This window comes from Myotis davidii, unplaced genomic scaffold, assembly GCF_000327345.1.
Source record: "Myotis davidii unplaced genomic scaffold, ASM32734v1 scaffold1597, whole genome shotgun sequence".
Classification (NCBI taxonomy): Eukaryota; Metazoa; Chordata; class Mammalia; order Chiroptera; family Vespertilionidae; genus Myotis; species Myotis davidii.
Genome location: NW_006289394.1, coordinates 430820 through 447540, shown reverse-complemented (window position 1 = coordinate 447540; position 16721 = coordinate 430820). Strand labels below are relative to the sequence as shown.

Here is a 16721-nt window from a genome sequence, read left to right as displayed (position 1 = left end):
ATTGTCTGAGAATGCATTTTCATTTATCTATGGTAAGTCTACTCTGCTCAACTAAGAAGGATTTGAACCCTTATTAAGAGTGTTCACTATTTCTCCTTACTGGAATTTGGCATAGTTTGAATCCATCAGGGAGACTTTCGTAAAAACTATTTGAAACCCTCTTTTCTTCCAAAGAAAGTTCTAATTACAAGGGAAAAGGGCTGTTTGGTATTTTTACATTAGGCAAAGAATTAATGCTATATATTTCCAGAATGGAGTGAGCTTCAAGCAAGGGTTAAACTGGGTAATATATCCTTCGATAGTTAGAGCTTCATAGTATGGCTTGTATAATATGCCTTACCCTTTTGAATTACATATCTCACATGCTTATTCAAATATGAATAACATTTTAAATATCATATTTTTCCAAAGCCCCAAGTAAATTTATATTATCTTTTATTTAGTAGTGATTTTGCCACTTTTCAGTGTCCAGAGTTCTGAACAATTGAATTTAAATCCTGGAGGTGCTTATAAATTAATTAACTTAAAATCAATCAATCAATCCTGGAGGTGCTTACGGCCAAAACTATGAGCTTCATCAATCTGGTAATATTAGATTCCCTTTTCCAATAATAACTATCTCACAAAGAATGTAATATGTCATTCAGTTTTTCTTCTACAAATCCAAATGACACCAAAACTTGCAGTTTTATTGTTGATGTAGTTATCTTCCTGCTTTCTAGTTAAATGTTAATTTAGAAATGTAATGGAAACTGTGCATATGTTGTTCAATATGGGATTTCTTTAAAATAAAGTACAAATGTTTTCCTTCTCTATTAAATTAGTCATAGATGAAAATGTGTAAGAGTACTCATGAGAAAATACTAGCATGTGATAGCTCATATTAGAACTTCTGGCAATGTTAAAGTACTTTTTAACTTTTTCCATATTATATGCAGACATTTCACTATACCACCAAACTAGCACTGTTTCAGGGGTCTTTATCAAGATAAATGTGATGTTTTATCCCCAAAACTGTGAATATGCAGGAATATTATTTGAATATGGTGGTATTTTCTTTAGGTAGGCAATACGAAAATAAGTAAACATTTACTACCTTTTCATGAAACACTACTTGGACTAGGACAATGCCAAGTGATTAGTTTATTAAAATACTTATAGATGATTTGATTTGTGCTGTTATTACACATCTGAAATTAAAATATTTGCAACCTTCCTTTGGATATTGCTAGTGATTTTAAATGAGACATCTTTGTGTATGAATCCATTTGGCTTTTCTGAAAGTTGTTTGCATTTTATTTGTAAAGTATGATATATTATTTAAACAAATTATTTTCACCTAAATTTAACATTCAAACCGTCTAAATTTATTAAAATGTGCAAAATATGTCCGTGGTGATGAGACAGTTGATAAATCTGGAATTTGTTTTCCTCTTTTTCTTCCTTTTAGGTGTCTAATGTCCCCAACATCAGTAGATTGCCAACTCCCTCTCTTTGCAACACCCCAGCCAGCATTATGCTGGTGCTGTCATGCCCATTTCAGATTACTGCAGCAGAATGGAGTTGTTCTTTAGTTGTAAGGTAAGTTTCCCTTCCCACTCATTTCACACACACAGACTCAGCTTTTCATTTTACAGTATTGTGCAGTTTTGTGAATTTTTTAGTTTCTTTTTCCATATGGTTCCTTAGGTTATTAATGTGTCACATTCAAAAACTTACAAAACTGCATAATATAATAAAGGACTTGCCTTGTGACCATAGACCAACTCCTTTTTTATAGTAATTCCTGAGGTTAGAAAACCTCCACTGTTTGACATTTGGGACATCTTATGGAAAGGGAGCTGGCAATCTGCAGCTGCTGTGGACATTGGATGAGAAAGTATTGAAAGGTAAACTTCAAATTTAATCCATATTGTATGCCTTTGGTTCCATGGTGTATGCTTGAAATTCATACTCTATTCTATGTTAAACTTTATAATACATTCATTTAAAAATTACTTCCTCTTTTTTAAAGTGATTTTCAGTAAATGTTTGAATTATTAAATTCACAAACACATTGGGATTATCTTAGAAAATATTTTTTATCCCTGAAAATAGAATTCTAATTTTGAGAACAATTTATTTATCCTTATTTATATACCTGTTTATAAAGAAAAGTAAGGGCTAAATTTATATACATAAAGCTTATTAAATATATTTTATTAGAGAAACAGTTATAGCTCTGTTCCACAAATGACCTTTTATTAGTCCTTCTACCTACCGTCTTTATCTTTGATTCTATATTGATCAGTGCTGACAAAGATTGTAAGAGTCTTCTAATTTTTATTACATCCATATTCTGTCTTACATGTTTGAAAATAGGGGAACTTGCTGTTTTCCTTATTTTTTAATTCACTTTTAAACTTTAGTTCACTATAATTTTAAGTACTGTTGTAATTAAACAATACATTTGAGATTTTAATTTTGCATTACAGAGATACCTACCTGTATATACAGGTGCTTACAACAAGATAGTCTCTTTCTTCTTTAGGAATTGCCTTTGTATAGGCCAAGAAAAATAGCATTATATTATCTACATTTTAAATCAAGTTGATCAGTCAGCAAAGCTATTGTCTGTGTTTAGTTAATGACCTGACTTAAAGTTCTTGCAGTATTTGTTTGATTTTAATATTAGACCCAAGTTAAGGTAAATTGTTACCATCTCTGACTAACTTTTAAAATTTTGTAACTTTTCTTCTCCTTACATTAATCACATTGTATACTGTGACACTCTGAGATCATCTCTTATTAGAAAGGGACATATTATTTTAATTCCATTTGGTTTTATTGACCAAAGATGATAAATGAAACAAGCAGTGTGAGTTTCTCTTTTACTACCAAGTAGTTAAAGTACCTTGCCTCAAATACCAATCCCAGAGCAGTGATTCTGAACTTGTTAAAACCTGTGTCCCCTTTTAATCAATCTAAAAACTATGGACAACCATACCCCATGGCAGGGTATAGGAATGCCTTTTGTCAAGGTCATATTGTATTCTTTATATGTATCTTACAGTCAAAACATTTTATCAGTCTTTCTATAATTTGTGTTATGTATGTAATAAACTTTTTGTTTGCTTTCCAAATACAGAATGGTTAAATATGCATTTTCAAATGTAAATGAAATATTCCATCACTATCTCAATTTGGGAATATGTAATATAAAGAAAGGAAAGAAGGCAAAAATATGTATATAAAGTTAGAAGGCCATAGACATTCCCAAGCAGGTCAGTGGGTTAGACAGAATTATATTGAAGTTAGAAATCTATTCTCTGATTAATATTTACTGACTCCTTCCTGTGTCCATCAGCTAGTTCAGAAGTTTATTTCTGGGCATTGGATTAATTAAAATTTAATAAACCAAAATAAAACCAAAAGATAAAATCTTCCTAATATTTTAAAAATTCTCTTATACAAAAAATTAATGTTGCAGTTTAGTAAATACACAAACACAGATGACAAATGTCTTGCAATAATGACATCCAGTTACACAGTCTTCCGTTCTTGTGCCTCACTTACCTAGTTCTCAGATCCCATAATACTAGTAGTCTTTCTGCATTCCCCATCCCATCCCATCACAATAATCCAGACAGCAGCCATACTACCCAAGTTAATTCTGATCTGCCATTCTGCCCCATCTGACCCCCCAGTTAAAAGGAATTCAGCATGCTTGGTGTTCCCTGGCCTTTTCACAGTTTTCCAATTAATTATACCCAAAGAGTATATTCTTTCCACCTTCATTCCTCATTTCTGTTTTCTCTCTGCTGTCTTTAACTTAGGAAAAGTTTACTTCTACTCTCACCATTTTATTTTTAAGCCAAATGATAGTTAAGTAGAAAAATAACATTGTTGACATGCCCTGTTAAAGGGAAAAGTCTCCACCTTTCCTATTTTCTTTTTTTAAAATTTTCTATTTTTTTTATTGAAATAAAAACCTATCTCATTCCTCAAAGGATTTATGGCAGCTGTCATTTGCCTTTTTACCTTCCTCAGTTAGCTTTCCCTAGATGAAAGTTTTTCCTGGTCAGTTTTATTGTTTATAATTTAACTAGAGGCCTGCCTAGTGCACGAATTCGTGCATGGGTGGGGTCTGGCCTGCCCGGCCCTAATCGGGGCAGATGGGGGCTGGGCCTGTTGGGAGGAGAATATGATGGGAGGTTGGCTGGCCGACCCACCCCAGTCAGGGCTGATCAGGGGCAAGCTGGCTGCGGGGAGGGGCTGATCAGGGGTGGGGCTGGCTGGGGGGGAATGGAAGGGGCATTTGGCTGGAGGCCCACTCTTGATCAGGTGGGAGAGTCCGATCAGGGGCAGGCCGGCAGTGGGGAGGGGCTGCGAGGTTGGCCAGCCGGCCCCACCCCCTTATCTGGCCAGGTTTGCTGGCCACGGTGGTTGTAATAGCAACTGGTCCTTATGATGGTTATGGCCATTGTGGTCACTGGCTTTTTATATATATAGTTTGTTTTCATGAGTTAGAATAAGCACTTCATACTATTTCATAACATTCCTTTTGAGGGGAACTTTTGAGGTAGTAATTATTGTTAACTTGAAAGTATTTGACAAGAGAGAAGATATATCTACATTAGCATATTATGAAATAAAGTAATTTTTTTGAATTTTTTTCATAATGCTATGATTTATCATGCCACTAAGAAGACACAAGAATGAGTGAGCCTGTTTATGTGCACGTGCACATGAAATCCCACATCTTCCTATTTTTAATAAACAGGAAGATTAATATTTTTAAGATTAAAAAAACGTCAGTGGTAAAAATATACTGTAGTTATTTAATATTTTTATGTACATAGACATTCTGTTGGTTTAAAATACAAAAATTTTTGAGAATAGGAACTGTGCACTTAATCTCTTAGGTTTATATGCGACTAAAATTTCCATGACTGAAATCTTGAAGGTTTTAGATACATACACAATTGGGAAATTTATGCACAGATTTAGAATACATTTTGCTTTAGGGAGTGGTAATTTTTCTGCCTTAATGTTCTACAAATGTGCAATTGGTTCAATGGTTGCTATGGGATGAAATCTAATTATTTACATGCTAAATATGATCCATAACATATATAGTAGTGTGTATTTTGTTATTTAAAAAAATAAAACAAATGGGCTATATGGTATGTGAATTATATCTCAAACCTGTTACACTCCGTGCCCCGCCCTCTCCCCCCCCAAAAAAGAAAAGAAAATACAGTCTTTTTAAAAAAATATATTTTATTGATTTTTTACGGAGAGGACGGGAGAGGGATAGAGAGTTAGAAACATCGATGAGAGAGAAACATCTATCAGCTGCCTCCTGCACACCCCCTAATGGGGATGTGCCCGCAGCCAAAGTACATGCCCTTGACCAAAATCAAACCTGGAACCTTTCAGTCCGCAGGCCGATGCTCTATCCACTGAGCCAAATGGTTAGGGCGAAAATAACAGTCTTTTATATAACAGTAGATGATGATGGTGGTGGTGATGTTGATAGATGTACACTAACATTATGGAGAATAGGGTATAAGCTACCTAGAGATATAACTTGAATAATTCTATGGGTACTATTAAAACATATCTTTATTAGAGGTTTTTATAACCTATGTCAGATTGAATTTATATGATACAGTTTTTAAGAGATAGTGATATAATTTTAAGAACTTGAACTTCAACATCAGGCTGATGCGAGTTCACCTTATAGGACCTTAAAAACATTTATCATTTGTTAAGTGAGGCTAAAGTGCACATACCTCAGAAGGGTTTTCATACAGCTAGAGTTCGTATGCGCTGTCATACTCACTCCATCTGTCCCTTCTTCCCATCCCCCCCCCCCCATATATGAATGAAATGCTTTTGAGTAATGCTTATTAGCAAATGGAGGGGTGTCAGTAATTATTAATTCAATGTAGCATTGCAGTATTGAAAATGATGACAATATATCAAATAAGGTTTATTACAGGATACATCCCCCTTTCTGCAATCGTCTAGAAGACATACTTATTTCATGGATATTGGTGTTTTGGTTTTTACTCAGAAAATAAGGGTTGACATTCATTTTTAGATTAAATCTAAGGGATTTACTTTTAAAATTGTGTTTTTAGGGTAAATGGTATCATCGGAGGCAAGCTGTAAAAGAATTGCATAGTACATTGATACGTCTTTTAAATGAACTGCTGCCATGGGAACCAAAATTAATGAAAGCTTTTCAAAGAAACAGGTAACTCAAGCTTTATAATTTGTTTTATTTACTTTAGGACTTATGAGAAGATGTCCTGGAGTATTTAGTAGTTTTTATTGATTTATATTTTAGCAGCTATTTTGAGTGTCTCCTATATACAAGAGACTTCCCAAGCCCTGAAAAAATAATGTTAACAAAACCCTTTCTCTGTGCCTTACATTCTTTTTCTTTATTGTGGTAAAATGCACAGAATTTACCATCTTAACCAGGTTAAAGTGTGCAGTTCAGTGATTTAAATACATTAATAATGTTTTGTTACTATTATCCATCCATCTCAAGAACTGAAACTCTATACCTATTAACTCTGCATTTTCCCTGCTCCCTAGCCCCTGGTAACCACCATTCTATATTTTGTCTCTATAATTTTGACTACTATAAGTCCTTATATAATATACAATATTTGTCTTTTTGTGACTTGCTTACAGAATAATGTTCTCAAGGTTCATCCATGTTGCAGCATATGTCAGAATTTTCCTCCTTTTGAAGGCTGACTAATATTCCATTGTTTGCATTTATCACATTTCCTTAGGTAACAGTTTTCATGTTAGCTATTATGAATAAATTGTTACACACATAGGTGTACAAATATCTGCTTTTAATTCTTCGTTTATATACCCCAAGATGGGATTGCCAGATCATATGGTAATTCTACTTTCAATATTTTGAGGAATCACCATATTGTTTTCCACAATGACTGTACAATTTTACATTCCCTACAAACTGTGTATAATGGTTCCATTTTATCACCAACATCTGCTATTTTCTATTTTTTTATAGTAACTATCTTAATGAGTATGAAGTGGGTGGTATATTGTAGTTTTGATTTGCATTTTTCTAATGATTAGTGCTATTGAATATTTTTTTTTATTTTTTAAAAATATTTTTATTGATTTCAGAGAGGAAGGGAGGGGGAAGGGAGATAGAAACATCAATGATGAGAGAGACTCATTGATTGGTTGCCTCCTACACGCCCCCTACTGGGGATCGAGCTTGCAACCTGGGCATGTGCCCTTGACCGGAATCGAACCTGGGACCCTGCAGTCCACAGGCCGACGCTCTATCCACTGAGCCAAACCAGCTAGGGCTTGACATCTTTAAATATTAAGTCTTCCCACTACAAAGAAAATTAGAGGCCAATATCCCTGATGGACATAGATGAAAAAATGCTCAACAAAATATTAGCAGTCTGAATTCAGTAATACATTAAAAAGAACATACACTATGATCAAGTGGGATTTCTTCCTGGGATGCAAGGTTGATACAATATTCACAAATCAATTAACGTGTTATACCAAATAAACAAAATGAAGGATAAAATTTATATGTTCAGCCCAGCCAATGTGGCTCAGTGATTGAGCATTGACCTATGAACCAGGAGGTCACGGTTTGATTCCTGGTCAGGGCACATTCTCGGGTTGCTGGTTGGATCCCCAGTCGTGGGTGTGCAAGAAGCAGCCAATCAATCATTCTTTCTCATCATTGAGAAAGAATGGTGTTTCTATCTCTCCCTCTCCCTTCCTCTCTGAAATCAATAAAAATATATTAAAAACAAAAAACAAACCAAAAAAAATGACAGCATGGTCTGTAAGATGGTACAATCCCCATTTAAAAAAATTATATGATCATATCAATAGATGCTGGAAAGCATTTTAGAAGATCCAATACTCACCCTCTATAATAAAAGGGTAATATGCAAATTGTCCCTTCAACCAGAGTTTGACCAGAGTGTGGGGGTGGCCCACCAACTTCTGGGGTCCCTGCCCCCAGCCGGCCCCACCCCTGATCGACCCCCACACACACTGATCAGGGGCGGGGCTGGCCAGACCCCACCCGTGCACGAATTCATGCACCAGGCCTGTAGTTTATGATAAACTCTCTCAGCACAGTGGGAATAGAGGGAACATACCTCAACATAATACAGGCCATGTATGACTACATGACAAACTTACAGCCAACCTCATACTTAATGAGAAAACTAAAAGTGTTTTCCTTAAAATCAGGAACAAGACAGGGCTGTCCACTTTCACTACTCTTATTCAACATTACTGGAAGTTCTAGCTACAGCAGTCAGATAAGAAGAAGAAATAAAAGGCATCCAAACTGAAAAGGAAGAAGAAAAACTGTTGTTATATACAGATGGCATGATACTGTATATAAAGAACCCCAAAGTTTCCACTAAAAAACTACTAGAACTGATCAATGAATTCAGTGAAGTAGTAGAATACAAAATAAATATTCAGAAATCAATTACATTTTAATACACCAATAATGAACTAGCAGAAAGGGAAACTAAGAAAACAATCTCATTTATAATTGCATTAAAAATATGTAGGAAACTTTTAATCAAGGAGGTAAAAGACCTATACTCAGAAAATTATAAGACAGTGGAGCACAAAATTGAAAGAAGATACAAATAAATGGAAGTATATACTGTGCTCATGGATGGGAAGAATAACATCATTAAAATGTAAAATACTCAAAGTAATCTGTAGATTCATTGCAGTTTCTATCTTAATACTTAGTAGCATATTTCACAGAATTAAAAGAAGTAATCCAAAAATTTATTTATTTTTATTGTGTGTGTGTGTGTGACTTTTACACTGCTGAGCCGTGTCCAGCCCTAAAAGTGTTGTTTCTATCTTTCCGTCTAAGTCTCACCTCCTGCATCTCTTTGATGCACTAAGAATGCTCTCTGTGAATTAATGAAGAGATGCAGCCCCCCAGGCATAGAGCTATGACAGAAAATCAATGTACAGTGTGGACAGTTGAGGAGAACCTTAAAAAATGTCTTAAACAAGTCTACACTCTTCAGTCCCCCACTGCCAGTGGTGGAGACAGCTGGGGTGGGGCGGGGGGAGGGGGGGGTCATACCTGCTAATCGGCACATTCTTTTTTAATGTCTGGAGGTTTAGCAAAACCAGCAGATGAAAACTACAGTCAAGATCATAATTAGTAAACATGTAGATTCACAGATGATTCTGACACTTTTCCCATCCTGTCCCTATGGTGAGTCTATTTTAAAAATACTGAACTCAGCACTTTGCTTAAATCATGCTGAGACCTAATGTGCATTTTATTTTCTCTCTAAAAGCAACACTTAGCAACTTTTACTTGCTGGCATCATCTGGTACCAAGAACAATGAGAGTAATCCAAAAATTTATATGGAATCACAAAATACCCTGAATAGCCACAGCAATCTTAAGAAAGAAGAATAAAGTTGGACGTTATTATGCTACCTGATATAAAACTATACTACAAAGCTATAATAATCAAAACAGCATGGTACTGGTATATAAACAGACATATAGATCAATGGAACAGAAATAAACCTATGCCTATTATGGTTAGTAAATATAGGGTTCTCAAAAATGTATACACACATTTTGAAAAATTACAAAGGCAATGTTTATTAAAATACATTTCATTTTCAAAATTGAGCTATCAGCTGTTAAAGTGTGTATACATTTTTGGGGGACACCCTGTATTTGACAGAGGAGACAAGAACATACAATGGGATAAAGACAGTCTATTCAATAAAGGGTGTTGGTAAAATTGGACAAATAGATGCAAAAAAAATGAAACTAGACCACCTTTTACACCATATATAAAAATAAACTCAAGATGGATTAAAGACTTAAATATAAGACTCGAAACCATAAAACTCCTAGAAGAAAACATAGGCAGTAAAATCTCTGACATTTCTCTTGGCAGTATTTTTTTCTGATAAATCTTCTCATGCAAGGGAAACAAAAGAAAAATAAACAAATGGAACTACAGTGGGGCCTTGATTTGTTCTGTGACCGAGTTCGTAACTCAGATTACTCGTACATGTCAAATCATTCAAGTGAACAAGTGAGACACGTGATGCTGGGCTGATGTTGTGGCGTTCACTGTAACGTTGGCTGCGCCAACTAGCGGTGTGGTATCTGAAGCTGGCTCGTAACCCGAATTTTAGCTCGCAACTCAAAGCAAAAATCGGCCGAGAGACGGCTCGTATCTCGAAAAACTCGTTAGTCGGGACACTCGTAAATCAAGGCCCCACTGTACATGTTTTGCACAGCAAAGGAAACCATCAACAAAACAAAAAGACAACCTACTAAATGGAAGATATTCACCAGAATACATCCAATAAGGGGTTAATATTTAAAATTTATAAAGCACTCATACAATCCAACACACACACAGACAAAATAAAACAATTTAAAAATGGGCAGTCCTGGCCAACATGATGCAGTGGTTAGTGTCGGCCTGTATCCGGAAGGGTCACGGGTTCAATTTTGGTCAAGGACACATATACCTAGGTTGCAGGTTCCATCCTCGTTCCAGTCAGGGCACATGCAGGAGGCAACCATTCGATGTGTCTCTCTCACATTGATGTTTTTTTCTCTCTCTCCCTCCTCCCTCCCACTCCTTCCCCCCTCCTTTTCATTCTTTCTGAAAATCAATGGAAAAAAATATCCTCAGGTGAGGATTTTTTAAAAAAATATTAAAAATGGGCAAAGAGGGCCCTGGCTGGGTGGCTCAATTGGTTAGAGCATCATCCCATACACCAAAAGGTTGCAGGTTCCATTCCTGTACAGGGAACATACCTAGGTTCCAGGGTGCATACCTCCTGATCACATTGCATTCAGGAGGCAACCAATCAGTGTTTCTCTCTTCACAACGATGTTTCTTTCTCTCTCTCCCTCCCTTCCTATCTCTCTAAAACCAATAAAAAATATCCTCAGGTGAGTATTTAAAAAATAATTATTAAAGTACCAATTGCAACAGTATGGACGTACCTAGAAGGTACTATGCTAAGTGAAATAAGTCAGTCAGAGAAGGACAAATATCATATGATTTCACTTATTTGTGGAATCTAAAGAAAAAAACAAATAGAAATAGACTCATAGATAGAGATCAAATTGATGGGCACCAGAGGGGAGGGTGTTTGGGGGCCTGGGTGAAAAAGGTGAAGGGTCTAAGAAGTACAAATTGGTAATCACAAAATAGTCATGGGAATGTAAAGTACAGCATAGGGAATCTATGTATATATCTATGTATATAAAAGCCGAAGTGATCGTTGACTGGTCGCTATGACATGCACTGACCACCAGGGGGCAGATGCTCAACGCAGGAGCTGCTCCCTGGTCGTCAGTGTGCTTCCCACAGCAGGAGCACCTCTCAGCCAGAAGCCGGGCTCATAGCTGGTGAGTGCAGCTGCAGTGGTGGGACCTTCTCCCACCTCCATGGCAGCACTACCAAGCAGCAGGTAGAGCGGGGCTGGGATGAGCAGGAGTGGCGAAATGCCAGCCCTGGCTCAGGCTCCTCCTTGGCTGCTTGCCACTTCATGCACTGCTACATCCCCCAAGTGGTCCCAGATTGTGAGAGGGTGCAGGTCAGGCTGAGGGACCCACCAGTGCACGAATGCCTGCACCAGGCCTCTAGTATAGTCAATAATATTGTAGTAACTATGTATGGTGCCAGATGAGTACTTAAAATATTGATAGGACCACTTTGTAAAGTATGATTGTATAACCATTATTACTGTACTAGAGGCCTGGTGCACGAAGTTGTGCATGGTTGGAGTCCCTCAGCCTGGCTGGCGATTGGGGCTAATTGGGGCAGGCTGGCCAGGGGGAGGGACTGCAGGAGGTTGGCCAGCCATGGGAGGTTGGCTATGGGATCACACTGACCACCAGGGGGCAGCTCCTGCATTGAGCATCTGCCCCCTGGTGGTCAGTGCACGTCATAGCTACCATCCCATCATCTGGTCATAATTACCCTTAGGCTTTTATATATAGAGATAGCTGAAACTAATACTGTACAAAATAATATCGAATGTAAACTGTAATTGAAAAAATACATTGAGTGGCCAGATTATTATGACCACCTGACATTTGTAGGCAAATTAGCTATAATCTCGCGCTGAAGTTGCTAGAGAGCCAGACCATTATAAATAGGGAAGCAGGTTGTTTACCACAACAATAGGAGTGATTTTTTTCTGAAGATATGGGTAAACAATGCGGTTTAACAGCCTTTGAATGTGGGGTGATTGTTGGTGCTTGGAGCCATGGAGCAAGTATCAGCAAAACAGCTGAATTCGTTAAATGTTCAAGAGCAGCTGTTGCTAAAGTGTTTAAAGACTGGACTGTCAGCTGAAAATCTGGGTCTGAACGTGTCAATTGTGGCGGTCAGTGAATAGTCAATGTTAGGGCAGAACGGAGAGTGGCAACACTGGTACAAGACAACAGAAGGGCAACAGTGCATCAAATTATTGCAGATCTTAATCAGGGATCCTCTCAAATGATGCACTGTTCGCCATACACTGTATCGTATGGGATATGGAAGCTGAAGGCCTGTTCGAACACCTTTGCTGTCGGCAGTTACCAAGATAAAACATCTCCAAATCGCACAGAAACACAAGGATTGGACAGTTGAGCATTGGAAAAAAGTCATGTGGTCCGATGCAGTTGCATCATGCAGATGGCAGAGTGAGAATTTGGCAGAAACCTTAGGTGGCCCCCACAATCACCAGATCTCAATCAATTGAGCATTTGTGGGACAAAGTTAAAAGAGCCATCAGGCAGCTGCTTCGACAACCACCAAATCTCATAGAATTGGACAGTGCTATTCATCAGGCATGGTGTCAGATTCCTCGTATCACCTTTCAACATCTCGTGGAGTCAATGCCAAGAAGAATCGCGGCAGTATTGAAGGCAAAAGGTGGCCCAGTGAAGTACTGATGGGGTGGTCATAATAATCTGGCCAATCAATGTATATCATCTTCCAATACATGAATATGGTGTGTTTCTCTTTACCTATGTCTTCTTTTAATTTCCTTCTTCAATTTTTTCTTTTTTAGTTTTCATTGTACAGGTCTTTCACATTCTTGATTAATTCCTAAATATTTTAATTTTCTTTTCACTTTGATCATTGTCAGTCTCTAAAAATACAACTGATTCTTGTGTATTGACTTAATATCTTCCTACTTTGCTCAGTTTATTAGTTCTAGCAATTTTTTAGTTCTTAATGTTTTTTTACATATAATATCTGTGAACAGAGATCATTTTACTTCTTCCTTTCTAACTTGAATACCTTTGTTTCTTTTTCTTGCCTAATTGCTCTGGCTAGAATATCTAGTACTATGTTGAATAGAAGTAGCAAAAGCAAGCATCCTTGTTCCTGTGCTTAGAGGAAAACCTTTCAGTCTTTTACCATTGAGTATGATGTTGTCTGCGGTTTTTCATGTATAGTGTGTGTTTTTTTAATGTTGAAGTAGTTTCCTTCTGCTTCTCATGTATTGAGTGTTTTTATTATGAAAGGATGTTGACTTTTGTCAAATGCTTTTTCTGCAATAATTGAGATGATCATGCAGTTTCTTTTCTTCATTCTGTTAATGTGGTGTATTACATTAACCAGTTTTTGTATGTTGAACCATCTTGGCATTTCAGGAATAAATCCCATTTGGTCGTGGTGTATAATTCTTTCAGTATGCCGCTGGATTTCATTTGCTTGTATTTGTTGAGAATTTTTGCATTAATGTTTATAAGAGATAGCAGTCTGTAGTTTTCTTTTCCTGTAGTGTCTTTACCAGGATTTGGCATCAAGATAATGCTGGCTTCAAAGAAAGAGTAAAGAAATGTTTTATCCTTTTGAGATTTTTTGGAAAAGTTTGGAAAGGATTGGTATTAGTTCTTCTTAGATGTTTGGTAAACTTCACCAGTGAAGTAGTCAGGTCTGGGGCTTTTCTTTGTCAAGAGATTTTTTTTGTTAGTGATGTGATCTCCTTACTAGTTATAGATTTAGTCAGATTTTCTATTAATGATTTAGCTTTGGTAAGTTTTATGTTTTTAGGAATTTGTTCATTTCATCTAGTTACCCAATTTATTGGCATACAATTATTCATAGTATTCTGAATAATCCTTTTAGAATTGGTACTAATTGCCCCACTTTCATTTCTGATTTTAGTAATTTGAGTCTTTTTTTTTCTAAGTGTAACTAAAGGTCTGTCAGTTTTGTTGATCCTTCAGAGAACTAACTTGATTTCATTGATTTTTCTCTGCATTTCTATTCTCTATTTTATTTAATCTTTATTATTTCTGTACTGCTAGCTTTGGGTTTCTTTGTTCTTTTTTTTCTAGGTTCTTATGTTATAAAGTTAGGTGGTTGATTTGAGATCTTTCTTGTTTTTTAATGTAAGCGTTTGTAGCTTTAAATTTTCCCCTTAACACTGCTTTCATTGTTCCATACTTTTGATATGTTGTGTTTTTATTTTTATTCATTTGTATTTTCCAACTTCCCTTATGATTTCTTTTTTTATCCCGTGGTTATTTAACAGTGTTGTTTAATTTTCACAAAATTGTAAATTTTCCAGTTTTCCTTTTATTGATTGCTAGCTTCATCTGTGGCTTATATTCTAATGGAAGAAAGGGACCAAGTCAAATGTTAGATGGTGATAAGTGCTGTAAAGAAAAATAGAGCAGGATAAAGGGGGATAGGAAATGCCTGGTTTGAATGATGATTGCTCTTTTACCAGGGTGTTGGAGAAATTCCCTGATAAGGTGATTTTTGAACAGAGATCTAAAGGAAATGACCAGTTTGGCTCAGTGGCTAGAGCATCAGCCTGTGGACTGAAGAGTTCCAGGTTCAATTCCGGTCAAGGGCATGTACCTTGGTTGCAGGCACATCCCCAGTAGGGGGTGTACAGGAGGCAGCTGATCGATGTTTCTCTCTCATAGATGTTTCTAACTCTCTATCCCTCTCCCGTCCTCTCCGTAAAAAATCAATAAAATATATTTTAAAAAATTAAAATTAAAAAAAGGAAATGAGGGAGAGAGCCATGTAGATATCTGAAGAAAAAGAAGATACAGAAACCCTAAGGTTGGAAGCATGTTTGGCATTTAGAGGAAATGCAAAGGAGCAAGTGTAGCCAGAGTGAGTGAGTGAGTGAGTGAGTGAGGAGGAACGTGGTAAGAATCAAGAGTGAGAGAAGTAAAGATCATGTAGGTCTTTAAGGACTTTGGTTTTCACTCTGACTGAGGTGAGAAGCCTTTGGAGGGTTTAAAGCAGAGGCAGGACATGGGCTTTAAAACTTAATGTTTAAACTCACTCTGCCTGTTGTGTTGAGTTTAGTATGTAGAGGGACAACGATGAAAGTAGGGAAATCAGCTACACTCTAGCAGTAATCCAAGCAAAAGATGATAGTGGCTTAGATCAGGATAGTAGCAGTGCTAATCACAAGGAGTGGATGGATTCTGGATATATCTTGAAGGTAGGATTTTTTTTTTTTAATTCTCACCTAAGGATATGTTTCTATTGATCTTTTACAGAAAAAGAAAGGAAGAGAGAGAAACATCAATCAGTTGCCTCCTATATGTGTCCTGACTGGGAATCAAACTTGTGACCCTTCGGTACAGAGGACAACAATTCCAACCAGCTGAGCCACACCAGCCAGGGCAGGATTGGTAGAATTTGCTTAGGGATTTGAATATGAAGTGACAGAAAAAAATGAGAATAAAAAGATGATCCTCAGTGTTTTGGGTCTAAACAACTGGAATAATGGAATTGCTGTTAGCTGAGATAATGGGAACTGAAGGAATAACAAGTTTGGGGCAGAGGAAGAAAGAGATTCAGAGTTTGGATTTCAACATAAGAAGTTTGATATGCTTTTTAGACATCTAATTGGAGTTATTGAGAAGGCAGTTTAGTATAAGTTCCCAGTCTAAGGGAGTAAGCCAGATTTAAGTTTGGAAGTTGTCTGGATATAGATTATATTTAGGCTGTGAAACTGGTAGAAATTACCTTGTATGTGAACATAGATAAGAAGAGATACTGAACCCTTTGTCATTCAGAGATGGTGGAGATGAGTACTCAGCAGAAGAGACGGAGAAGGTGAGTGTTTAGTAAGATAGGAGGAAAACCAAGAGAAAGAGTAGCGTCTTGGAAACCAGGGGAAGAAAATGTCTATGAGGCCTACTCATGATGCATTGAGGAATATGAGGACTGAGGATTTATTATTTAATTTTGACAGCATGAGATCATTGATGACCTTGATGAGCTGTGTTAGTAGAGAAGTGGGTAAAAGTTAGGAGTCTGTTCAAGAGAATTAGGGTACAAGAATTAGAGTTTTGCTATAAAGTAAAGCAGAGAAATAGAGTAGTACCTAGAAGGACAATTGGAGTGAAGCGAAGTAATGCTTTGTGTTTTGTTTTTATTTTAATGAGAGAAATAACATGGTTGTATACTGGTTGAAATTATCTGATACAGAGATAAAAATGGACTCAGGCAAAGGAAGATAGAATGGTAGAATGATATTCTTGAAGAGGTGAGACAGGATGCTTAAGTAGAGGAGTCAGCTTAGATAAGAAGACAGAAAATATGAGTATAAATGAATGTCTGCAGTTGCAGATGAGGTATGAACATATGAAGGTTCTTGTCTGATTACTTCTATTTTCCCTGAAATAAGAAGCAAAG

At 36.7% G+C, this 16721-nt stretch overlaps 1 protein-coding gene and 1 long non-coding RNA gene across 5 annotated transcripts in view; one reads left to right on the top strand and one right to left on the bottom strand.

The window, feature by feature from the left end:
- Positions 1 to 16721, top strand: part of KIAA2026 (KIAA2026 ortholog) — a 99611-nt gene that overhangs the window by 75964 nt on the left and 6926 nt on the right. For all 4 annotated transcript variants that reach the window (XM_006761613.2, XM_006761612.2, XM_006761611.2 and 1 more), the window contains one exon: positions 6129 to 6244. In XM_006761613.2, the coding sequence (XP_006761676.1) occupies positions 6129 to 6244 (116 nt within the window). The remainder of the gene's footprint in view (positions 1 to 6128; positions 6245 to 16721) is intronic.
- Positions 6164 to 9878, bottom strand: LOC107182776. The gene is made up of 3 exons (XR_001513509.1): positions 9866 to 9878; positions 6401 to 6406; positions 6164 to 6248 (listed from the first exon to the last, which is right to left on the bottom strand). It is a non-coding gene; the product is annotated as an uncharacterized LOC107182776 (long non-coding RNA).